The 26727-nt window shown below is 43.5% G+C and overlaps 1 protein-coding gene across 5 annotated transcripts; it reads right to left on the bottom strand.

The window, feature by feature from the left end:
* Positions 1-1735: 1735 nt before the first annotated feature.
* PTPDC1 (protein tyrosine phosphatase domain containing 1) lies at positions 1736-25985 on the bottom strand. Of its 5 annotated transcripts, none has more exons than XM_063348076.1 (10): positions 25941-25985; positions 13317-13409; positions 10413-10584; positions 9525-9605; positions 9184-9302; positions 8266-8403; positions 6391-7586; positions 5467-5652; positions 3385-3495; positions 1736-2549 (listed from the first exon to the last, which is right to left on the bottom strand). In XM_063348076.1, exons 2-10 carry the CDS (start codon positions 13399-13401, stop codon positions 2433-2435), a joined length of 2205 nt encoding a protein of 734 aa, XP_063204146.1. In that variant the 5' UTR covers positions 13402-13409; positions 25941-25985; the 3' UTR covers positions 1736-2432. The 5 variants fall into 5 exon arrangements, with proteins under 5 accessions (XP_063204146.1, XP_063204147.1, XP_063204144.1 ...); XM_063348077.1 differs by lacking the exon at positions 25941-25985 and adding an exon at positions 25636-25859; XM_063348074.1 differs by lacking the exon at positions 25941-25985 and adding an exon at positions 19154-19339.
* Between the last annotated feature and the right edge of the window lie 742 nt (positions 25986-26727).

Genomic DNA, 26727 nt, shown 5'->3' with positions numbered 1-26727 from the left:
AGCTGAAAGTGTTTTGGGGATCCAGGCATGTGAACCGCATTCTGCAGATGATGGGCAATGTGACTCTCGCACAAAGGTCCCTCCTGCTGTAGCTGCATCCCAGAGCTGTCCGGGAGTCCCTGGAGGCCCAAGGCGGAGGAGCAGCTCAGGGCGGGATGCCTCCCGTCAGCTGAGGGCCCCAGCGATGCCCTGACTCCCAGCCTGGGCAGGGGCTTTGAGGGAACCTCCCCGTCCTCCTGCATCCTCTGTGCCTGAGCCGTGCTGAGCCTTTACCTGTCCTCTCTGCTTTTTGGCAGCGCTGTCAAAGCCCGCAGAGCACCACCACAGCAGCGTGTATGAATTTTATCGATCAGACTCAGGTACTGAGCAGACTGGCTGGGTCCCTAAGTGGGAGACATGTCCTGAAACCTGGGAGCGGCTGCAGGCGGCGCCCGTGCTGGAGAAGAGGCAGCAGGGGAGAGCAAGGCTCGAGCGTCTCCTGAGAGGGCCTGACTCCGTGCCCTCGGGGTGTGGCAGCGTGTCCGCGGGGAGGGAGAGTTGCGGGTGTCACTGCCTGCTGCAGGGATGGCTTTTGTCCGTGTCCCTCGAAGGAGCGACTGGTCAAGCAGCTGCGCTCCCCGCCACGCTCTCCTGAGTGTTGTTTGGTGGGACACCCTGTCCCAAAGGGTGGGAGTGTGCCTCCAGGCGCCGGCACTGGGGACACAGAGACCCTCCGGCCACATCCAACGTGCCGCAAGCTCACCAGGGGTGCGCAGGATGGACTAACGTTCCGAATTGCTCCTCCAGATAGGGGCGGCCAGGCAATCCCAAATGTTAACAGGATGCAGAGCACCGCAAGCGTCGTCTGTCCCCAAGACGTGCGAAGGCGCTGTATGGTAGACACAGCAGCAGTCGTGGTTTCCGTGCCGTTGACAATACTGCTCTGCTGTGTCATCATCAAGCGGCGGAGAAAGAAAATGCAGTGAGTCGTCGATTTTTCCCCACACTGCTTCCTTCGATGGCTGCTTGTAGCCACGAAGCCAGCGCTGGGCCGTGCCGTGCCGTGCCGTGCCGTGCTGTGGAGGAGCGTCCCCGTGTCCCATCTGCAGCTGAGGCCTCAGCAACCTCCTCTCCCCACAGATCCTCCTCGGCAGCTTCAAGAGCCCACCTGGGAACCGGCGGACGCCCCTCGCACCCAGAAGGCTGGACCAGCCGCCCCGGCAGCCCGCAGCGATCGACCCGGCGCCAGCAACCGCCGCCGTGGCCAGAAACACCAGCACGGCCACCCTCCCGTGGGCCCCCACGCCCCCGCAGCCCGTCTCCGGCCACCCCGCGCCGACAGCAGGACCAGCCCAGCGGCCTCCAGCCCCAGAGCTCACCGCAACGGCCCCCGCGACCCATGAGCCCCCTGCTCCATCCCTCCAGCGAGCCGCGACGGCCCCCCCGCCCCATGAGCCCCCTGCTCCGTCCCACCAGCGAGGACTGAAGCCAGCCACACCAGGGTGGGGCTTGGGGCGGTGACAGATCCCCCTCCGCCATCTCGCTGGATGGGCAGTTTTTCTTGACATAATTTTCTATTTTTTAGTTGTATTATGTAACTCTTATTTATGTAAGTTTTTGCTTCGCATAAGTACGGACTGAATTAGAACCTTACTAAGTTTTGATAATTGTTTTTTCTCCCTTAAAATAAAATCTATAAAAGTTTAGCTAATAAGGTATAATTTTACTCTTATTGAAATCACTTACAATGCCACAATCGATATTCTGTCAAAACCACTTTAAAGCTTTCTTAGCCAAAAAAGTCTAAATTAAGGCCTTTTGATAACTTAATACACTTCATGTATTTCTTTACTGCAACACCTTTTAGAAACACATTGGTGACAATTATTTAAGAGATCTAAAAGAAAAAATTATCTGCCATTAATAGGAGACCTCAAAATCTGTTCATTATTACTCTTAGTCTTATTTTAAAATTTCTAAAAGGAAGAGGAATTTAGTAAGTTCGGTCAGTGTTTATTTTCTGCAAAGTAAAATCAAATAACATGAACGTAAACGCACTTGATGATACATAAATATTAACTCCATCTATTAAACCTTTGTGTAGCATGGCACTGAACTTATGGCAACTGTGTAACTTGAAAATAACGTTGCTTGCCAATGACAGAGGTTTCTAAATCAATAAATACATTTGAAACCACAAGAGCGGTTCACAACATAAAAGCACAGTACCTGAACCCAAACGCTACAGTACGGTCACACAGGAGCTCTTCTTTACAACGGTGTAGATAGAACAATTGTCACTAAAACTCCCTCTAAAAAAATAAAATACTTTGTTAATAACTAGTATTACCTAAAGTTCGGTAAATCATGCCAGACAGCACAAAATACAGTAGCTGGAAAATGCAAAATAATTTGGTAGGCCCATCTAGTTCTTCGGCATAGCTGTGCAGGTATCAGGAGGAATTCTCTGTTCCTTCTTTAAGCTTTTTTCTTTTTTCTTCCAGCGTTTGTTTAAATACTTTTTTCAAGGTATTGTAAACATATGGTCCATTTTCAGAGTCGAAGCTTGTCTAATAAAAGGGAGAAATTTAAGTTCAGTTGTTAAATAGATGTCACACGGCAAAATGCAAAGTAGATAACCACCATTTTAAAGAAAAAAAAAAGTTTTAAGGTTTATCAAAGAAAGTATGCGCGTCACACTGGAGTACTTAACGCTAAGTATTTCCAACTTTATGCTGACCAGACGTTAAAACAAACTAGCAGAAGGAGAAATGCCGTGAGTGTTTTAACAGGTGACACGTCTGCAGGTTCGGCAGAGATTAGGAAGCAGCGGGATGAACGTGCTGTTCAAATCATTTCACCCGCCGAATCTGAGAAGAAAGCAGCTCCGAGCCGAGCAACAGCAAGCTTCACCTGTCACTGTGACTAAATGATTCCAAAAGCAGAAGTTATTTATACACATCCTATACTAAGGGCCCGAAACATAACTTGAATTGCAGCGTAACTTCAGGAAATGATTTAATCTGATGGAAAGACTCCAAGTAGTACAGAATCTACCAAGGCCTTTGGTAAACTACTCCCAGTGACTAATTATTCTCACCGCTTAAAAATTATCTTTTCCCTAATTTGAAGAAGTCCATGAATTGGCAGTGATCCAGAAACAGAAAAAAAAAAAAAGATACTAAAAGATTAAGGCTGTAGTGGCAGAATTTAATTACGGTGAGAATATTTCCTATCCTTTATGTAGGCCGATTGTTATAAACTGCAAACTCCGAAACAGATAAGCCGGAGGACACTAAGTGTGAAGGAATTACTGCAACTTTTCTCACAGAGGCCTGCTCTGTCGATTCACCCTTCGTGATTTAAATCAACTAAACGCGATGTCAGGGACAAATGGTTACTTGCCTTAGTGAAAGCTTTAATAGCACGAGCAAGTAAGGCCTCCTCCACGTCGGCTGGGAGCGTCTGCAAGTTCACCACGCAGTGTAAAATACAAAGGATGGTCTGACACTGTTCCTGGCGGGTAAAAGGATCAGCGGCTCATTAGAAGAAATATTTTCCTGAAAAACATCTCGCTTTCCGTTTTTGTTAACCGCTGTTTAACTATCAGACTGCGCCTTCCTGTGTTGAAACCCCGAGGTGCAGGAGTTGGGGAGGGAATTTTCCCAAGCCTAAAGAGCCTCTACATAATTATTTCCGTCGTGATGGGAGAAACTCTTCCCTTGTAGCGTACCACAAACTGCTCTGGAAATTTCTAGGAGGTCAGGCATGCAGCTGGAGACTTATTTTTCAAGGTCCCCTACACAACCAGTAGCATTCATGTGAATCGGCATAGAAAAAGTGAGATTTGATCTTTTCAGCCCAAGAAGCTATGCGTGTTTAGGGCTCTTTCCCCAATTAACACAGGATGATTTGCATCTTTCCGTCCTACCAGATCTCCTTCGCCATTAAAGGAAGCTTGCAGAAAGACACCTGGGCAGTGCTAGCAAGGATGCACAAAGTGAGCGACGGTATCTTTGTGGCTGCTGGTTCCCGGCCCTTTTCCAAGGGAGACAGATCTCCGCGCTGGCAGTTCACTTATCAGTGAAAACTCAATTAACACTTGAGGGATTTCTGGGAAGGGCAGGTAAATATGCACCCGTACGTAGCGGGGGCTGACTGTCTGGAGAGCGGATCAGCAGGGAGAACCTGGGTGTCCCAGCGCACACAAAGTTGAACCCGAGCCGGCAACGGGCCCTTGCAGTCAAGGCAGCTTAAGAGCATCCTGGGCTGCACTAGAGGCCAATTGAGGTGACACATCTGGAGTGCCAGGTCCAGCTCTGGTACAAGAAGGACGTTGACATACTAGAACTAGTCCAGCGAGAGGCCACAAAGATGATTAAGGGACTGGGGCATCCAACACACAAGCAACCTGCTCTAGTTGACTCCATTTGGAGCAGGGCGGTTGGACTAGAAGATATCCAGAGGTCCCTGCCAACTCAACTATGCTGTGATTCTGAAATAATATAGCTTAAGATTAAGTAAGCTAAAATGAACATTTTAAATTAAAAAAAAAACATAATTATTATTCCTTTCCCATTCATTTATAACAGGTGTCCAGCAGTTATTTTTTTACGTAATACAATTAGAAAGTTAAAACTCCGACAGCGAGGAAGAAGGCGTCAGGAAGAAATATGACATTTTTAGATGAACTTGGGAATTCTGAATGTCAGGTCATGAAGATGGTGACTGCACATAAAGTTCTGAAGGTGTATTCTTGGATATCTGGAAGCTGTTAAAAGGGGCCCTATTTTCCTCATAAATACTTTGGAAACAAAGAATTCCCAGAGAGTTAGGAAATGAATTTGTGTAATTAAGAGATCAAGAAAAGAGGGGGGTTTGGGGGTTGTTTTTTTTTTTTAAATTTACCCCTCATCTAGCCCTTTGGGGAAAGCACAATTAAACAGTTTGGATCAGAAGTACCTGTTTCTCGTAGGAATTTCAGAATACAGATGGCCGCAGTTCTGAATTAGGTAGAATAATTTGCCCTGGCTTCTGATTCCTTGAATTGGCAAATTCTTCCTATTCCTTGCCCCAGCTCATCCAAAGCTGATGGATTAACGTGGTTGCACAGCAAACAGCACAACCATTGAGCGCAGCTGCCTGATGTGACGTTAATGAAAGCCATAGATGGAGTCACAGAGAAAAAGTTTCTCATCTTTGCCTCTGGATCTCAAACTGCAGAATTTGCAGGGAAATATGCTGAAGTTGAGCTTCTATGAATGGTGGTCAAAGGTCATATCTGGTATTTCTCTTTTAATATTCATCGTCACAGTATTGATTACAACTTACACTATTCAATACCAAAACAATCCTCATTCTGATTTTCAAAGAGACCGAAGTTGCCTTTTAAAAGTTCAATTCCCTCGCCTAAAAGCCATACATCAATAGTTTAACACGCATTAACAAAATGTACTTGGCAGTTAAAGAATGAATTGACACATGTACCTTTCTCAGTAAATAAAGTGCGTCCTGTGATTCCGTGCAATTTTTTGCCAGCATGTCAATGTCATCTTTGGATATAATGGGTTCTTTCAGCTGCTCTATCCAGGACCACATCAAGCTACACAGGATAAAAGGATCTCTCTCGGTACAGATTTTATCCCAAGCGCCATCTCGAGAATTCAGTTCTTTCTTAAAAAAGCAAAAACAAAACAAAACAAGAAAACCCTGAAAATGCATCATCTATTAATTTTGCCGACATCCTCTTTGACTGTAGCAGTATTTGGCTGTTTACCTTTCCGCAAAAAAACAAGACTTCAGAGTCACAAAAAAATTTTTTTCTAGTTTTTTCCAAAGCATCAACATGAATCAGCAGTAATACAAGCGATTCTTGCACATGACATAAACAGTGCAGCTCAGAACCTCCCAATTATCTCCTAGAATACATAAAACAGCTTTGGATTCCAACTGCAAAGCAAACATTGCGAGGAGGATCTGGTTTTGAGGATAAGCAGTTAAGTTTCCACTAAATTATTTTACTTTTACACGCGGAATCCTCTGATGACTTCTGAGACGGCTCTGCTTAAAACCAACACAGCTCTACCTTAAAATCTCTAGGACTTTTATGCTACCAGTAGCCAAGTTACAGCCACAGATAATTACATCAATTGTCATTAGTTAGTAAATGAATGAACACAACCAGAAACTATGTTCTAATCTCCTGCTAGAGACCAAAATTTGTAGGTGCATTCTGCTTGCCTTTGAAAGAACTGGCCCGTAACTGCCAAATATAATCATTTACTGAACCAACAGTATACACTGGTGGCCCAACGGGCCACTTCAAAGCACATGGTGGCATTTTTGCCCTTCTAGGAATTAGCCTAGGTGAAATATGCAGAGCCCGTAATATTGAATCGAGTTAAAAATTACCTGCCACATTTCTACCTTCTGCTTCACTTCATCCTCTCCCAGAAATTCATTTATATCTGCAAGTGCTTTCGCTGCCAAAACTCTTCGGGCTTCCAAACTTAATTCTGACTGCACAACAATGTGTGGAATTGCCTCTGACACATCTTTGCTACCTTGGCTTTCGTATCCAATGGAAAAGTTCACTTTGGAAGAAGAAGAAGAATCAGAGTCCTCGGAGACATAGACTCTTCTGCCATACATGTTAGTCTTGTGGTCTTTTCTGTGACCAACCTCATTGGCAAACTTATGCCTTGGTGTTCCAGGCTCCCTGGTATTGTGGATAGATGCTAGACCTGAAGAAAAGGTTCTGCTGCGTTGTACTTCTTTGGTGGAGTTCCTTCTGTGGTAAAGTGAGGATCCGTCTTTTCGTCCATCCAAATTAAATTTCCCTTGGCTCCAGAACATACATGTATTACGCACCAACGCTTCTTTGTTTAAATCCAGCTGTGGCTTTTGTTCGCCCTCCTCACCGCTGTTCTGCTTAAGTTTGCTGCACAGCAGTATCTGAGCAGGTACTGTCCATGCGGTTTCTCCTTGTTCTAGAAGAAACTCAGTTCTCCTTAAATCTGAATCACTGTAGCTTAGGCGCCTCTTCAGATGGGTAAGAGGCTGGAGGCATTCAGCATTCCTTCTTTTCCAAAGAGGGTCACATTCATGTCCCAGGGAGAAAAGAGAATCCTGGGTCTCAAAAGCGGACAAGTGGGTGTGGGAGGAGTCCGACGCATCGCTGTCCTGCCGTGCGAGTTCTCTGTCTAGCTGGGTGGACACCAGCTGAGAAACAGTCTTTTCAATTTCAGCGGAGAGATCCGGTATGTCTAACAATTCCGCCTCTATCACTTGTCGGTTTTCAGCCAAGTCTAGCAGCAATTTGCAAACCAGGTGAATAAGTTTTGGCACGTGTTTGAGATGCCTGCTCTCATAGCCGTGGAGCAGGTGCCTCTGACGGGTCAGGTACTGGGACAGTGTCACTGTGTGTGCCTTGGGCTCACAGCACGCAAATACGTTTCTCAGAGGAACCAAAAACTGAGTGAATTCTCTGATGCACAACAACTGCCCTCGAGTCTGGATAGAATTAGGCCTTTTTGCTCTGACAAAAAGAATCGCTTGATCAGCACTCATTCTTGTGGCAAAAACTAAGTAGCAAGCTATTAAAACACCTGGAAAATATGAAGACAAGCATTAGTTGAAGAACTCTCAGTCCAAAACAAATACTCGGTGGAACTATAGGATAAAAAAAATAATATAGCTAAAGATAGAGGCTTCACACCCTCTATTAGGCGACGCTGTTACCTAAGTATAGTTGTAGTCGCTGGACCACAAGACAGCAAACCCATTCTCACTACCCTGTCAGTGGGAGCTGGTTTCCCACCACAGCATCTCTAAGAGTTCCACCATTTACGAACGCGGGAGCAACGGTGGTTTCCACGGGAAGGCACAGCCAAAAAGGTCTTGAAAGGAGTACGTGAGATTTTAGCTGCTCGACCGAGCCCACCTGATCTAACGACAAGTGGCACATTTGTAAACGTCTCACAAATAGTGGACGATGCAGGTGTACTAGGGGAATTTTTCCCATCAAAAAGAAGCTGTCCCATTTGTTTGTAACAGGGAATTATTACGCAGATTCAAAATGTTCTAACCTGACGGGTTTCTGTTTTTAATATACTAAAGCTGATCCCCTCTAGACATTCAGATGATTTTCACAGATTTGTTTAGCATTTTTAACCATTTTATACGTGTACACCTTGCAAGGATAAAGAATCTAAACCAATTATGAATCATTTATAACCCGAGACCGTTTTGCAGTTTTAGAAAACCAAAATGCAGTAGAGCACATACCTGTCCGACCAAGTCCTGCGTGACAATGAACAGCCACCCTCCCTTCCTGCAGGGCGAAAGCCATGACTTTCACCATATCAAGTATAGTAGTGAGAGATGCCACTCCATAATCCTTCCACCCAAAATTATAAAAATAGACTGAAATAAAAAGAGAGAGAGAGAGTTATCTTCTGCCATGCCGAATGTGAGTTTTTCAGGACTATAGGCAGAGGAGAGATGACTAATAATAAGCGATAGTATAAAATCGAACAAGGGATCTTGGAATGTGAGTACGTATTGTTTGCAAGAGGTTTTCCCATTCCAGTGGACGCTTGCTGTTGAAATTTGATAAATACACGAAGCTAGGAAAGATTTGTCAAACTAAAGTTCAGCTAGAATGTAAGAGGTGTAACAAAACTGAGTGATTCACACAGAAATTACTGAGCTATATATAGGTAGAGGGTAATTTTTTCCTTTTAGAAATGAAAGCACTTCTTCAGTCAAAAGCTGTTTCCTACAGAGAGGCGCTTTTTCTCATCTCACCGTCATATGAAAATACAGAAATACTGTCGATACAGATGTCCTCAAATGAAATAACCTTTTATGGTCTAGATAAGAAAACATGGATTGTACCAGAATTTGAAACACCATTAACGTTTTATATATTTGTGAACTCAGAAGAAAAAGAAATATTGAAGTAGCTGTTGTCCTTTCTTTATTCCAAACACCTGAACATAAACCCTCCATCTCACCCTACATATACACGATCCTAACAATATGTTACTCACTCTTGATTATATTTGCCAAGTTTCATGTTTACGTCCCATTTTGTGCAACGTTTCTTGCATAGCTGCTTTTAACGCACAAGAATTCAAGTCAGAATATCGTTAAGTGCCCAAATCAATACTTAATGAGGAGCAGCAGCAGGAGTGAACTTACTTCCAGCCTCCATAAAAGCTTCGGGAAGGTAGGTGAAGCCGCTTTCTTGTTCCAGCGGATTCCCACAGCTCGCGTGCTCCCCAGGACGCTGGAGGTTAATTACGGTTTTTATGCCACATCTTAAGGAAGGAACAGATGAGTCAAAGTATTATATGCAGCCAAAATCTCATTATCCCTTCTTTTCTGAAACACACATTTATTCTCAGTGGAGGATAAATCTTTACCTGTATATTGTTAAAATGAAAGGATCTTTATCAACAATCCCGATCTACGTCGAAAGAGAAAATGGATCAGGAATTACACTGGTAATACCCACAATAAACAATGAATAAATTTGTTACCTTTCAAACTGTTCAATAATGTTGTATTTTTCAATTAATTCTGTTGAGGGTCGAGCCATAGCCAGTATGTTATCTGTTATCCTGAGAAATTAGAAAAGTAGAAAATAATGTTGTTATTAATAATTTCCCGGGCATGAATCTACCAAAATAAGAATACTATGTCGTATTCAAGAAAGACACAAATAACTTGCTGATCAACTAGAAGCAATTTTTGAAAAAATTCTACTCTATTAGTGTTAGTGATAAACCTTCTTAACCTGATACAGATGGGACATACCAAAAGACCATTACTAGAACTGTTGAAATGCCAGGCCAACGAACATATTAAAAAATTCCTTTGACTAGAAATCTCTCTGGCCCTGTAAGGTTTTGTATGCTTTTGCTGTTACAAAAAAATCAGTTAAGAATGTAAAGATACATTTCATGTGAATATTACTGCACAGGAATATGTTTTGGAACACACACCTTCTGTTAGTTCATCTTCAGTAGATGTTTTTACTTTTAAATCCTATTAGGAACATGTTTTAATTAATTTGCATTTGAAACCTTAGCAAGAACTGTCTATAACCCGGAATGGTTTGGTTTTGTTTTGTTTTGTTTTTTTATAATTCATGGCAGACAGGTATTTATTCTTTTGGATCTGAGCCAGACTTATTGTAAGTCAACAGAAATCTTTCATCATCTTTACTGGGCTACGTACAATAGCCATTATGGTTTACTGCTAAGCTGTAATTCTGAATCAAGCCATCATTATGTTTTATGCTTAACTTAGCAGTAGCTGATTTAAAAAAAAAAAGAAAAAAAGGTCATTATTTTCCTTTGAATTCTCTTTTTACATAAACACGATCAATGTGGCTACATTTAGTGGGATTAAATGCTGCTGGTTACCAAGAAGAGTAGAGGCCTTTAATGGCTTGCTCCTGGTCACTCCATCGAGCCGGGTTTTCGTACTTGCAAGCACGTCCACCACACGCCATCGAGCACTGCATGTGGCCAGGAATGACATGGCGAAGGCGCTCCCCTACTTTCGTGTATTTTGCTGTCGGACGCCTCGAACTCCCTAGAACACAGGAAAAAAACCCACGTTTCGTAAGGAAGCTTAGAAATTCGTCTCCACCTTAAAAGGTTCGACCTTAAATTGATGAAGCTACAAACAGCATAAATATATGGAACGTGCACTTCAGGCTCGTTTTTCAACACAAAGTAAGGATTCTGAGGGGAAAAAATTTCTTGCGTCACTGCAGAAGTTGTTTTCTCGCGGAGTAAGTTCGTTTTTTCTGATGACGTTAGAGGTGTGTGATATCCTTTGCAACAGAACAAAAGGTCACAGTCCTCTTCCACCTGAAAGGGAAAATTCTTCTTCGCCGTATACTCGGTGTATGTGTGAACGTGTGCTTCTGTTGTATCTGTTCCTTATAACCGAGCCGGTAGAGTGAAAAGCATATATTAATCCTTGAATAAGGAATCAGTTAACAAAATATAAAACACGGGGAAAAATTAAGACCCGGTATTTTATGCATATCTATATAAAAGATAGTTAACAGAACAAAAGTATATTAATTTAATAGCAAGAAAATACACAGAACTGCCAACTTTAAGGAAAAGTACTTTACTTTTTTTTTCAGGAAAAGTTGCGTCCAGCTCCTCGGGGCTCAGAGACGATACGGCCACCATAACCCGGTGAGTCGATGACGAGAGTAGCTCTACGACTGAGCTCCGGCGCCTCTGGATTATGCGAAGAAGGGGATCGGAGGAAGAATGCCTCCGACCCTGGAAAAAGTTGCTAAAAATACTCACTGCCGACCGCCTTCGGGGTGAACCCTGCATGACTGAGCAGCCCCAGCTACCGTCTGGGAAGGCTGCTGAGGACGCACTGACGGGGAATTCAAGTTGCTCGGCGCTGAAGTTGGGGAGAGCTGAGCATCCTTCGCCCGCTCCAGCAGCTCGTCAGCATGGGCTGAGCTGTCTCCATAGTAACTAACAGTGCAGGCGCCGCTGCCAGCTCGGGACCGCTCCGTTCGATAGGAATCGAGTCTGTTTGGGACAAACTGTACCACCGCTTGATGAAAATAGTCGCATTTCAAGCAGATAATTTTGAAAACGGACTGAGAACAACCAAAACGCTTTCCATAAACAATGCGAGCATTGAGCTAGTTGTAAATAACGCGCATTCAGAACTCGCTACGACACAAAATGCGAGAGTCAAAAGAACAATCAAAATGTAGCTGGAGGCTCTGCTTCCTGAGGAATCTGTAAGTACATTATACTCCCCCACCTCTTGGTTTAACATTCCATAACCACCTCTCCTCCTCCACTCAGTCGCTCCAAAATGCATCATTAGCTCTGTAATGATTGGGATTAGTGTGTTCCTACTGAAATTGTTCAGTACATGATGAATTGTAGACTGTTCGCTCTGGACCATTCATATCTTCTAACAAAACACAATTTGTTATTCAAAACAAAAGGCTTATTTTTATATATTTTTTCAGGGCGCAGCTATTTTATTAAGCAAAGCTGTTAGCCCTACAGATAAAGCAGATGACGGGGAGGAGAAGACGTATCAGTTGAGTGCTTCAGGCTTTTGAAGGTAGATATTAGGTGGCAAATTGCCTCCCACTTTGCTTCCAGTGTGCCAAGACGGAGAATGAGCTGGCCAGAAAGATCGCAACGCTCTCAGGAGCGCAAAATTCCCATGCGGCTAGGTGGAGAACAGACTACAGCGATGCTAAATAAACTCTGTCGCCCCGTTGCCTGCGCACGAGACTGCGCGTTGAAGAGAGAGACTGCGGAAATCAAGAAAACCCACCAAAACTTTGTTCAATAAGCAAATGAATCACATTGCTTTTCCTAAAGCTATATGTATACTCTGTTTCTTTTTGTACTGCAAAACCAGTAACTTTACAGAGGAATCTGCGTTAAGAGAAAGCTCTCTTCTGATAAAAACTCATCAGGCAAAAATCTACTGTTTCCTCTAGGTACTGAAGAGGAACCGAGTGACTGAATTTCAAATACTGCGCCCCAGCTCCTAAGGAGCCGCGGTAAGGTTTGCTGGAGATACCGGGCCTGAAACATCAGCAGGGATGTCGTAGAGAAAAGGAAAACATTAAAGCTGACTCTGTTAGCTGTTGTCTCAAAACTCTGACTATTCTAATTCAACAATAAAGCTGGCAGCAAGAGGCGAGGAGGTATTTAAATACGCTTTTATTTTGGGGGTAGGGTGGAAGAAAGGATGAAAAAGGCTATTTCAAGTGCTACCTATATCCAAGAAATGTGAAAAATATTTTCTAATTAATTATATTGCTTCCTCATATTTAATGCTTTTTCTCCTTCTCTTCCCAGAAACTTGTCTTCAGGATACATCAAATGACAGTGGGGCCAGAAATGAGCAAAATAAAATGCTGCACATCATTATTTTCCGACTGAATCTAGCAGGATTTGCAAGTACTCACCCAAAACAGTAAGAGAGGATGACATCCTACAAGAGTTTAAATGCTTTATTAGAAAGGGGACTTTGCTGAAGGCCTGTTTCTATTTTCAGAGAGCTAGGCAGTTTCTGAACACAAAAATCACACAGTTTCTTCAATTAAGAGATCTGACAATATGAATGTTAAAGAGACATATTACCACATTGTGGTGATGATAAAGTAACGCCGTTTGGTTTGAGACACTTTATGTTTATAATTGGGGCCAATGTTTCCGGGGTTTTTAATTTTCTATGGAAAATATTATTTTTTTTTCCCAGAATTTCTCTAAGTACTTTTTATGAATGGCGTATCAGAGAAAAAGTATTACCTGAACTCATATTTGCAAGATGTACACTGCTCTCTAGCAACGAAGAATACGGTAGCTCATTTTGCAGCAGAACTCCTGCAGCCATGGCGGTACCTGTGGAAACAGGAATACGTTCACTGAAAATCTACAACGGAAGCTCAAAAATGCGAAATAAAGCTGAGTACCTGGCACCTGGTTAGAGAGTTGCTGAAGGTTTGGACAGATAAAGAAGATGGAGACTCCCTTTTTACGCGCAGTCACACGGAGAAGACAATGGGTAATGGGTAGAAGTTTCTCCAGGGGAGATTCCGATCGGACGCAAAAGGACAATTTTTCCCAATGAGAAGAATCAGCCATTGGAACAATCTCCCCAGGGAAGTGGTGGATTCCCCATCACTGGACACTTTTAAGACTCAGCTGGACAGGGTGCTGGGCCACCTTGTCTAGACGGTGTTTTTGCCAAGAAAGGTCAGACCAGACGACCCTTGAGGTCCCTTCCAACACGGTATTCTATGATTCTACAACATGGACTGTGCTTTCTTTTTGGTGTGCAGTCATCTTAAAAGTCAACGGCCTCTCTGACTGTCCTACCAATTAAAAGTTTAGTCGATTGGGTGTTTCAAGCTCTAGAGTTTGGCCGATTACGTGCTTCAGAACTGTGTCTTTCAGATGGCCAGGAATCACTCAACTCAAAGCGTTTCATGTAATGCCAGCTTGATTTTCTCAAATTCCTGAAAGTAAACCTACAGCCAGAGGTCTCAAACTGCAATCTTGCAAGGGGCATGGCAGCACAATTTCTAGATCCCCCTGTTTGTAATTTTCGTCGACGCTTGCCAAGCAGCCTGTCCATGAGTTATATGCGTTCTCTGCTCCCTTCCCTCCCCTCCTCGTTTTCACTCCGTTGGCAAGTTTGAAGTCAAATACGTAACGATTCTCCTCTAACAAGAAAATTGAACGCAAGAGTCTGTCTAAGCAGAAAACGTTTTTTTTTCTCATGCTTTAATATAATTTCTAATACACAGTAAGTCCTGCTCTGAAGACCTTCTATCTGACAAAAAGGGAGGTAAAGGAAAGCTGAAAATGTGAACATATTAATCGGTCACGGTGATGTTTAAATAAACCATTTACATGGATCTTGAGTGCAAATTCTTACCCAGTGTAAGATTACCATCCTGCTTCTCTTATCTCTGTAGGAAAATAGTTGCAAGTATAACAAAAAAGCATTTTTTATACCAAACTAAGTAGGTCTCTGCTGTATGTATAACTATGGAAACTTTACTAAATAGACAAACCTTAGGTCCCAAATTCTGCAAAACCAGTATTAGGATTCGGCAGCACAAATAATGTTTTAAAAGACAGATTTGCCCAAAAAAAAAAAAAAAAATATTAATAAAATGGCATTGTGGGGATTAGGCGGTATAACAGTCCTGGGCTGCGTTGAAGTGTGGTGTTAACTGCTTGCTGCTCATTGTCTACCTTTTATCTATAACTCTGCATAATTGTTTTTAAAGTAAATATTTAAATAGAGTCAAATAGGATTTCATTCATTTAGAGATTACATTACCTACCACGTACTTGAATAAATTAGTCTTCCAATAATGCTAGCGGGCTGTACTCCACAAAGTCACCTAGAGCAGCTCTGCCCTGTCCAAGATGCGTAAAGGTGGGACGGGAACACACATCACGTGAATAACCCGCTAATGCTGCTCCATCAGCCCCCTCAGAGGCGAGGATTACGGTTGGTTGTGAAAGCCAAAAGGCCTTTTGGAACTTCCGTGATGCTCAGAAATGCATTTCGAACGTAAACATATCGAGAAGAAGATGAATTAAGATGAATCTTGATAGAGATTAAAGAGTATCTGGAGCATTTCTTACTCAGCTACTAGACTCTGCACTTTCAAACGCCGATCCTTTAATAAATATGCAGGAATACTTGCATATAATTGCATTCTATTTGGAGAAGCTCCAAAACCTCTATTTTTTTTTTTCCAGCGGACTTTGGGATGGCTTTCATGATCAGAGGAAAATTTGTAGCTAAAGAAATAACTTTATTTTACCCCCAGAAATTCTTTTTAGAGTTAATAGAGTTGGAAAAAAAAAAGTATTAATAGCTTGTCCGGATAATAGACAAGCATTTGAAAAAGACATGTCTCATTATCTGGGCAGCAGAATCCCCACCAGTATGACTCTTTAGGTTTTCTATTTCCTTGCACTCAAGCGTTAGAAAAAATGAGATGAAATATCAGAGACATTTCTATCATCGAAAACTTCTTTTTTTTTTTTAAATCAGAATTAAGGCAAACGAGGCCTCTTAACCGAAAAGGGAAGAGATGGAGATTCAGGCAGAAGATAATACACCCACAGATTGTTCTAAACGGCAGAAGTAACCAAAGCGGTTATTTGCTGCGTAACAAACTAGCCTTCCCTCAGTTTTATTAACAAAGATACAGCAAATCCCTATCTCCTGGTCTGTATAACCAGGCAGTTCCAATTGACTTAAAATATTTTGTCTGCCTGCCTTTCGGCTTGCTAAATTTATGCCCTGACAGGTGTTTTGCATTGCACAGTGCGATCAACGTGACCGATTCCCTTATATTGGTTTCTGAAAAAAAAAAAAAAAAAAAAAGAAAAGAAAAGTAAGTTTGCGACAAATCACAGAGTTGTACTGCGCTCCCTCAAACAGATGGAAAATGTTGTCATTCGAGAGAGGAAGTACGATTTCGGTGTTGATGTTACTAGAGAGGGATATTACATTCCTGCACAGATAAAAAAGAGTGCTGAAAGTCAAAATAGTGCTTGGCTAACAGAAACAACTCTCTCCCGATTCTTCTATGTCCCAGATAGTTTTTAAAAGGTCCTCTTCGGCATTTTGTTCATCACACGAGCACTTGATAGCTGCTGGAGACAAACCCAAGCCTGGAGCGTTATTCCAGGTCATGGTCCTCCTGAGCGGTGTGAGGGAGCCAAGTCACGTGCCTCGTGGCAGTCCCGACACCACCTTAATCAGATCCTCTCCCTTATCTCTGGCCCACATTTCTATCGCCATGACAGCAAAGAAGCTGCTCTTTTAATCCCCGTTTTCCCCCTTCAAGAAGTGGAACGGTGTCTCAGGTGATGCTGCATCTCTTTAGGCTTTATCACAGGAAGCGATGTCATGAAGCGTGCGTAAACACCACAGCTAACGAAGCAAAACATAGTAAAAATAACGACTGGGTTGTTGGCTGACTGAAGGAAATAGCAGTACCACACTGCCCGAGGGAACAAGGGTCTTGAAATCGTGATATGCTGCCAGATGTCAGGCACTAAGGGGGACATTTCAGGAGGTCCGCTCCTGGATCTTAGACTTGTTTTGATGTCTCTATGTATTTTTGAGGTGGATTATTTTTTTCCACTATTGAGCAGACCAATTCCTAACAGAAAGGATGTAATATTTTTTGCATCCTGTTGAGGTGCCCCCTTGATTATTCACGTGTTGCATTTGGTGACGTGACAGCTGTCACTCACTGCTTCCTACGGGCAAGGAGGTGACCTTCTCGCAGAGGAGACAGCACAGGGACACCGCGCTGTCGCGGGCTCAGCCACCTTCTTTTAAGGAGGGAAGCAGACTCTTGTCCACGTGCATTTCCTCTGGAACAAAAGCACTCCTCTCTCGTAAAGTTACAGGTTGCCCCGAGAACGAAATGAGAGAAAGGAGCAATGTCTAGCGTTTTAGCAGCCAGAAAACAATTATACAGCCAAAAAGCGATGAGACAAGAAGACGCTGGTCCCGCTCCACCTTAGCAGTCAGGATGGTTATTTAAGAAATGCAATTATTATCTTTTACTTCACAACGCGTTTTCGAAAGGGAGAGAAGAGCTCGCGTTCCAGGCTGGAACGGTTCCAGTTGGGGCGGTTCAGGGGGAAGGGTAATGCCCTTGGCGAAGCTCCCCGCTGCGCTTCTGCCGAACTACCTACGGACAGCGGGGTCCTGTCTCGCCAGACTCGTGTGGATTCGGTAAACAAGGCTACGGCAGCCGACCACACATTTCAAAAGATTACTTTTATGCGTTAACATGAAAAAAGAGCTTGGATCAGCTTTCAATTTTAAAATACCAGTGTATAAGGAACGCTATTTTAAACCTCAAATACATGCATACAATAGGCAAACGCTGATGCCTGTCACATAGGATTTTGATGTTATTTTTACTGTTTTCTTGTCTTCTAAAGTGAATTTGTTTTCTCCCTGTTGCAGCCACGTGTAAGTAACTACCCGGTCGCCAAGTTTTTAACGGAGGGTAGCCGACTACAGAGGCAGGTAAGGGACCGTGTCAGCTCAGCACCTAAGCACTCAGGTAACACCTCTAAAATTTATTCCGTGGCCCGATTCCGCAGGTGCGTATCTCCCTGAGAAGCTTTGCTTTTGGGAGCAGCCCCACAGAAGTCCACAGGGTATCTGCCTAAAGATAAGATCACACGGGATAAAGTTTCATTGCCAAAACGCAAAGTTCTGTAAACTGCACTAATTACAACGTTGTAGATACATAACTAAACTTAGATAACTAAGACTAAGCAAATACACGATAGTGTAAGGAGGACTGTTTATATTTAAAGAAGTGGTCTCGAAATTCAGGCTTTAAAACCAATGTTTTAAGATTGCCAGATCGCGGGAGTTTTTAAAAGAAAAATCTAAATTTGCTGAGACCGTTAGTCACTTCTACAGGAAGGACTGGTGAAGGAAATTGTGTTTTAAATTACAGCAGACTATCTAATTTTAACATTGCCGGGAATAACAACCATTTATTTGTAAAGTTTTGTAAAAATGGTAGATAACTGGGTTTTGTTAAATTATGAATAATGAAACAAAATGCAAAGGTTGTTGTTCTAACGTATAGATCAGTAAAAACGCTCGCCGATACTACATATTTCACAAATACTTAAGCTCCAGTTAAGGCAGTTTTAGCACTGAGCACACACCTTTCGGGAGGCACGCACCTCAACTCCCAAGGCTTATTTGAAACGTAAAATGTTTGCTACCTAGAAGCAAACGCCACAAAACAGGAAAAAGAAAATAAACACAAAGATATAGGACAGCGAGAAGACCAGGTAGTTTAGTGAGATGTAATTCACGGAGCAGAACAATACTACGGCTGTTGTAAAACTCCAGTGATTGCACTGGGACCACAACCAGAACGGATTTGTTATTTCTGCATGTGTTTTTTCCCCCTTCGGGAAAAAAATATTCCCCATCTGTTTTAGTAAAAGGTGAATGTCATTTAATCATTAAGTTTGATATTTAAGAAGGACTGTAAGTGCTTTCACGTCCTAAAGAGACAAAAGAATATAATTCATTAGAAGATTATGTAGGTGTTGCTCTGGTGAGTCAGTATTTGCTATTCATAGATTTTTTTGACATAAATAGCAAGAAATGGCATGCTAAAGTGATGGACAGCTCTACCAATTGACTTGATTCATGTTGTTTAAGTCAATTCAGCTTTCCTTGGTAGCGTTAACCCAATAGTTAACAGAAGTTATTTTAAACTACCTTGAACAGGCTGGCAGCCAGTAATTATTATTGAGAATTATAAAGGAGATGGTGTAAAATGAATATATTAACTGTTCTGCAAACAAAACTGGTGACTCAGATACTCTTGATCATGAATATCATGTTTACTAAGAGGCTATCAGACTTGTAAGACTGACTACATACAAAAGAATGAAGCATTGTCCATAATGCATTTTAACAGCTTTCAGAAGCGGAAAAGTTTAAAAAAGAACTCTGCAAGTTAAGAGGAATTATTTTTAAATCTCCTATAGTCAAAACCACAGCAACTTTACGTGAGTTTTAACAGAGTTTCAATAATTTCAATTTAATACCTTACCTGTTACCCTGCAAAAAGAATAAGTGATTGTTGACCCCTTCATTGTTGCGGTATCGCCCCCAAGAAGCGCGTTGCAGGGAGTTCACATTTTACAGAAGAGAAGGTGGATGATGTTGCCGCGGTATTTCCTGTAGTTAATTGGATTCGTGATGGTAATCTGGGAGGAGCCAGTAACTATCTTTTCTTAAGACTGTATGAAGAGTGCCTTACGGACTCTGCAGATAATCATCCCATAAACTGCTTTCTGGGTGTGCCTAGATTTTCAAGGGATTGAGGCAAACAGGCCACGTCAAGCTGCTGTTTTAATAACTGACTCTTCCGCCTCTTTTTTTCTGTTCACCTCATTTTCCTACTATCAACCCCCAGTATAGATAGATATGTGCGTGTCTACATGCATCAGACAACTAAGCACATAGCTACAGAGACAATTTTGTGAAGGTACATTAATGACAGTTACACTAATACATTATTAATTCTGAAATGCCATGAGAAGAATATCAGAGAGGAATGTTTCATTGTTATCTGTGGTTACACCCTGAACAAAACCTTGTTTTTCCTCACCCAATAAAGCACAGATTATCAGCAAAGTATTTACATTGAGTAGTAATTAACTGCAGTAAAAGCAGTATCTCAAAACCGTAACAAAAATAAGTTCATCTGAACGTAAAGGATGTAATCTACTAAAAACCAAAGCAAAGACCTTGACGACTTCAGTAAATACCAGATAAAATAATAAAACAAGCTAAATAAAATAGGATGCAATATTTTATTCTATCTTACTAAATCAATCTCAACCACTAACTATTAGCTGACAAATAAAAAAAAAAAAAGGCTTTCAACTATTTCCATCACTTTCCCTGCACGTCTTATTAAAAAATCCCTAGCATTAATTAAGCAGTACTCACTGCTCATCATTAAAAATGTCTCCCAATTGTTTAGAAACAAAATATTTGTGCAAGCTTCTGTGGATGTGTATTATTTAAACAAGCAAGGAGAGCAAGCTACAGGAGACAACTCAACCTTATTAATTCCAGAAATATCATCTTGGCTAAACACTTGCCTTAATTTTGGCTAATAGAAAGATGGAGCATATAACAGGACTAAACTGTTTTTGTTAATTTTCAGAAACAATTTTGTAGTCAGGTTTTTGCCGTATACTGCTAATAAAAATCGGAAGGAAGAAGAATCCAACTTCTTTTCTATAAAAAAGGTAATTTACTGAGAACAGAGACAAATTAACAAAGTAATCCTTAAAATTACACACCCAGTTTCTTACTAATCTTGCAGGGACAATAAAAAATAAAGTGAACTAAACTTCACCCAGTCGTTTTAGTAAGCAGCAAATATCATTTTTAGATACATGTATGGATGTTCGTACGAAGAAAAAACCTTTAATGGGGCTTCAAAAGATTTGTACACAATTTTGGAAAACAACACGCCTTCAGTAATTAAAAACCCGAACAGGTTGTGGAGCCTAAAATCCTCGGTTGCACATCTTTCTTTAGTACAGTGGTAGACGTTTGGGTTCCAGAGGTGCCAAGCACCCGCAGCTCCCCCAGCCTGCAGGTGGAACTGGAGGGTTCAAAGCCTCCCCAACCCTGGTCCTCGCGGGTCCCAGTGTCACAAGAACTGGTGAGCAGCCCTACTGCCCCAGCCCCGGGCTGTGAGCACACGAATGAGGCGTTCACTCAGGTATTTGTGAGAGCGGACCCCAAGCAGTAACCAAAGTCACTGCTTTAGAGGCCCAGCAGAACGCACTGTCGACTTCCTGGGACTTAATTCCGTAGGAACCTGTATTAGCATCACGGAAAATGTAGGGCAGAAAGCACTGGAGGTCAGCTAGTCCCACATCCTGCTCAAGGCAGGGCTGACTCCCAACTCAGATCAAGCACTGGCAGATTCCCTCTCTGAAGATCTCCCCGACAGCAGCATCGCTTCTTGGTTTCATCACGCATCGTTCGTAGTCATTACAGAAGTGGTTCTAGAAATCAGAATCTAAGAAATGAGAGTAAAGGGGCGCATGCATTTTTCAAGTGTCAGCACACAAAAAAATGTGTTAAACAAACGGAGCATCCTACATTTTGTAGGAGGACATGGAGGAGGTTAGCATTTTTTTTTTTAGTTGACTAAAGAACAAAGAGCAGCTTTGGATAACTAAGAAATATTAATTAAATTACATTCTTAATATAAGCATACTCTTCTGGGGAGCATTCTAAATGCTCACATTTGAGAAGCTGTTACATACTTAGTGTTTCTTTTCATATGGATAATAAAATAACACTATTTACCTATTTGATTCCAGAGGGGGGTAATTCTTGGACGGTTTGGATTCTCGGTGCAATCTGCTGTACCAGTTTGTAGGTGTTAAGAGGTTTGCTGGGTTGCCCCTTATATCTGTTCCTACATTTGTACTCTTTGGTATTAATGGCAGTTTATTCAGCTAAAGAACTAATTTTTTCTAGTGATCTGCAAAGTTTAGCTAGTTCCAGGAACTGGTGCCAAACATGTTTGTTCAAACATCATATTTTTGTCAAGACAAGGCTTTGCGCTAACTGAGATGACTTTTTGGGGGAGTTAACCATTAGGTTGAAATAATTTGCCATTTCCAAGGAAAGAATACACACAGTAGGTGGGATGCTAGTGACTAAACTAATAATCTTCATCTCGCTGCGCTCGGCATTTTCCTGTTTAAACAAAATGAAGAATCCCAAATCCTCTGGAAAATTCTGTTGAACTGTGACTGTCGTTTAAAGACACTAACAAGCTTTTTAGGTAAGTAGAACGGGATCACTAGGCTTCTGGCAGCTTATTCCTCTTGCACTGCATGGGCTGCCTCATGGCTACTTTACAGCAGACTTAGCAAATCCACCTGTCCCGCGACCTCAGGTACTAATTTATCAGATTAGGCAGGTAGAAAACTCTCTAAATCGTCTCATAAGGAGCTGGATGCAATTAAAATGTTTGACCATTGCTTAGGCTGCACTGTTTTCACTGGTACGTAGACAGAATCAAAACATCAAAACTATTCTAAAAAAATTTACTCAAACCTAATTTACATTAAGGTTATTTTTAATTTAGTACAAACTATGTACTTAGATTCCTAGCTGGCTTTGGACATTTCCAGCTTTGCCTTTTGCTTTTTGCTCTTCTCATGGTTTGGATAATAAAAATCGCTCAATGTGGCTTTACTTTCAGCTTGTATTGAAATACTGCAGGCAATGCTTTAGTTTTGTGCAACTTTAAAACTGTATGAAATGTTATTAAAGACTTTTTGTAAGTTTTGCTTTTAGATTTTATACGTATACACATATAGACATTTATTTTTGCCCCTAAAGCATCATGCAGTACCACTGCAAAGCAAACAGAAAAGCAGGGTCACAGCCTATCTTTGGCAGACCTCGACTACAGCGGCAGTGTTACAGTTGTGAGATAAATATACATGTTTAGCTGCTTAATGAGATCCCAGAGCAGCAGCCCACCTGGGATCCCTATCCTCTTTCATCCTCTGTAATTCTGACAGTCTCTCTTTTTCTGTTTGTTCCCCTGTTAGCTAAAATTGCCAATAAATGATAAAATGGAAAGATAGTGAAATGTTAGGTAAAGGCAGCATAGCAATACGAAGCTTTCGATTCAAAAGCCAGTTCTAAAACTGAAGACATTTATCGGGTATTACTTGCAGGTCATTCAATGGACTTGCAACGCAGAGGGTGACTGCAAGGCTAGGAAAATAGTCTAGAACCTCTTTGTAGCCACAGTCTTTCAAATGAAAGAAAAATTCACAACTTAAACTAGATATAGCCATAAAAAGGAAAGGAGAGCTGTAGCAACCCTGCCTAGCTCTGCTTTGCGAGAGCTCATTCTCTCAATATCTGACACAGGGGTACCCGTGCGGCTGCAAAGCCCTCGTCCAGCAACGGTCTACTTGGGGTTGGTAGCTCTGCCTTTGAAATAGCCGTCACACGTCAGGCTGTTGGAAAACAGAGAAGTAAGGAAGAAATCCTTTCCCAAATTTTAGAACTTCTGAAGAGCTACCATATATGAAGGCCATTTGTGATGACCTTTGCAAAAGCACTGTTTAACGTACATATCGTCTCTAAGAAACACTGGACCTGCTGTGGGTATGCAGAACGGTTGTCGAGTTTATGCACAATAAAACTGAGCTGTTCAAAAACAGCAGACTAAGTAAAAGAAACGAGGAAATGTTAAGAAAAATAAGCAGCACTAAGGCAGACAGTCCTTTCAGGCATTTTATCATGTGCTTTTTGCTAAGGAACAAAATGGTCAAGCTCCGTAACACAGGGAACTGTTTGAGTTAAAGAACCAAAAAGGTCAAGGGAATTTAATCCAAGTAGCCAGAGATCAAGAGTTGCAGGTGGCTCTATCTCCCTCGTGTTCCTGTGACAGAATTAAATCCAAGAAAAACTCCAGCGTTGAGAGAAAACTGAGGAAATGGATATGTTTTTATGTTTTCATCATTTTCAGCAATAACAAGCTACCCGAGATCAGGAGTAAAAATGTTTACAAATTTCTGTATTTTCTTGGAAAAACAACTACAGAATACAAGGTCAGGCATAATTGGCGTTTTGTTGTACATTTGCTTAAGCAGTGCTGGAGCCTGAATCTTGTCTCACAAAGAAACGGAAAACCTATGCCTAGGCAACGTGTCTGAGGAAGGAGCAGGGCGTCACTGTGTCCCTGCTGACGGCAGAAGATCGCTGCACCTCGGAGCTGCTCGGGGTTCCCACAGAGCTCCGCTGCGGGCAGGACCCTTCCTCACACAGCGGGAAAGGACCTTCAATGAACCGCTTAGAGTAGGCAGGTGGTCTTTAACCGTACGTGGCTGTAACAAGAGAAGACTGAGTTCCTTTTGAAACGTACTTATTTTAAGGAGCCACAGGTATTAATTTTCCTGTACAGGTGAACTGGCTGAGGGTGGCAGTCTGCAACAGCTCTGGGAGGCAGCAGCTGAGCAGCCTCTGCAGCAAGGCAGAAAAATACCCAACCAGGGACTCTTCTGAGTCACCCGCTGAAGTAAATGAGAAACTTACCTTGCCTAGTTGAACTGAGTCTCTTTAAACAAGTCAGCCTTTAATTCTGAATTACATACTAGGAGAAAGAAACACTAAAGTAAGCCAGCAAACTGTATTCTCCATTCAGAAAAGTAGGAATATATTGCCAGAAAGAGGGAATGTATTTGCCAGCTAGCAAAATCCAAAAAGATACAAGCAATCTTGCACCTTATCTGAGCACTTGCAATCCATTTTTTTTATAGTATTTGTAGCACATTCCTTCCCAGCAACTAGCTTCACATGTCAGATTTCACAATTTCTACTCATGGCTTTCATTTGTGATTTTACTACTGTTACAAAAAATACTCATAGTGGTATAACTGGATTTACAATGAATAAAGTATTTACTCAAACATGGGGAAGAAATCTATTCAGATCCGTTTATGCTGCCACCCAAGCAGTCACATAACGAGAGAGGATTACATTGCTAATTATATCACAGAGGTTATACTCTTACAGTATCTGGCCCTGAAGACTCTCTCCCTAACTTATTTTGTCTTTGTTGTCTTGCACGTGTGGCTCCTACGTGGAAGTAACACACATGTGGTACACAAACTACTGATCAAAACAAGAGACGGGAAGATGCTTTCAGGCGATACGTAGTTGCAAATACTTATTTTGTACGTGTTCTTTTGGGATTAATTACTCCACAGATGTGGTGCTCCGTTTTACTAATCGAGGTGCAGGCCTCCTGAAAACACGGCTCTTTCGAAGAACAGAAAAGCAAGGGAGCTGTGCAAAAAGGAAATACTTAAGTCTAGATTACTAATATAGCAGGTAATTGTTTCTCGGGATACTGAAGAGCATAGTTACAGTCTGTTGGCAAAAGCAGCAATAGCTACATCTAAAAATTAGTATCCTGCGTTTGAAGAATATGCCATAGGCACGTCTGCCTTTTCAACTCCAAAGGGGACTGGATGAGCTGCCTTTTCCGAAGGTGACGAAGTGACGATTAGAGGTAGGGTATAACGGCCACCAAACACGCAGACGCTGCTGCCAAGTCCCTTTTCCGTCGCAGGTATCGCCTACAGAAGCCGCGCTCCCCTGCCCTCATCCGCAGCCCTCTCAGTCCCTGACAGGCGTACGCCTTGGGCGGAGGTTGAACCCCGCGGAATTTAGCAAAGGCTGGCAGGAAGGGCTGGATTACCCCGCAGTGCTACCAACGAGGGGGGGGCACAGGCCGCTGCGCTGAGCTGCGGGTGCCGGGCGAGCCCCCCGGAGGGAGCAGGGCAGCTCCCACCCCCTCGGGGGGCAGAGAGGGGCGTCTGGGGGTCTCTGTTCCTTAACGGAGGGCTTCTGCTCTGGGTGTCACCGAGCAGAAAACGTGGAGCTGCTGGAGAACTTAAAGTCGCTAGCTAAGGAAGCGTATTTTAAAGCTTTTCTGCCCGTGCTGAGCACACTGCAGTCGCTTACCTCAGCGGGGGCGGGAGGGGACAGCCCCCCGCGGCCGGGGGCGAGGCCTGGGGGAGAGGGAGCGCCCGAGCAGCCGGGCCCCCACCGCGCAGCGGGACCCTCGGGGCCGGGAAATGGCCGCCGCCCCGCCGAGGGGCCGCCGCCGGGCGTGCCGCGCTGCCATGGCGACGGGGGCGGGCCCCGAGGGACGGCGGCAGCGGGGCGACCCTGACGGGCCGGGGGGGAAAGGGGTGAGCGGGGCGGTGCTCCCCGCCGGCGGCGGCCGCCGCTGCGGGCGGGGGGCGTGGGGACGGCACTGGACCCACCTGGCTCCCGCCGCCTCAGGCCGCCGCTCCGCCGCCCGACATGGGGGGAAGGCGGTGGCGGGGGAGGGCGCATGCGCCGCTGTGAGGGAGCGGGCTGAGGGGCGGGCGATGGCGATGGCGGCGGGCTGAGGGCTGAGGGGAGGGCGGCGGTTTGGCAGGGGCTTGTCCCGGTCCCAGACGCCCTTGCTGTCCTTAGCCTTCCCCGCGCAGCCGCCTCCTCATGGCGGCCTCAGAGGCGCTGAGGCGGCGTGGCACCAAGCCGGGGGAGCACAGGCCTCCTCTGGCAGAGGAGGGTTGCCCGAGGGAGAACTTGCCGCCCGCTGACAGCCGCAGCGTGGCACCCGCGCTGTCAGAGGTGTCTCCTTGTTCGTTTTCTTCCAGGTCGGGGATGGCAAGGGGTCGGTGTCGCCCTCGGCCGCCGCCCGCAGCCCGGCCCGGCAGCCAGGCTCGGGCCTCCTGTAGCTGCCCCGCACCGAGAAGTACACAAAACAATAGCGAATAAATTCACTGGCACGGCTTAATGTTTTTAGCATCATCGTGACTCGTGGATTCTTCTTAGTGGTTAAAATTTGGGGACTTCATTGAAAATTTTCAAAAGTTTCTTTCCATGGAGGTAAATTGTGCCTACAGCTGATGGGGCTGGGGGGGGAGGGTGGGGGGGTGAATTAGCCACATTTATACCCCAAAGGGTTTCAGCTCCAGCTAACTGCTCTCTTGGTTGTTTTATATTTTACTCATTAAAGGTGCCGGTGGTAAAGAGATGCCAAACAGACATCGGTTAGGGTTT

This window comes from Chroicocephalus ridibundus, chromosome 10 (genome assembly GCF_963924245.1).
Source record: "Chroicocephalus ridibundus chromosome 10, bChrRid1.1, whole genome shotgun sequence".
Taxonomy (NCBI): Eukaryota; Metazoa; Chordata; class Aves; order Charadriiformes; family Laridae; genus Chroicocephalus; species Chroicocephalus ridibundus.
Note: the sequence above shows the minus strand (reverse complement) of the source record. Positions and strands in the feature narration are given on the sequence as shown.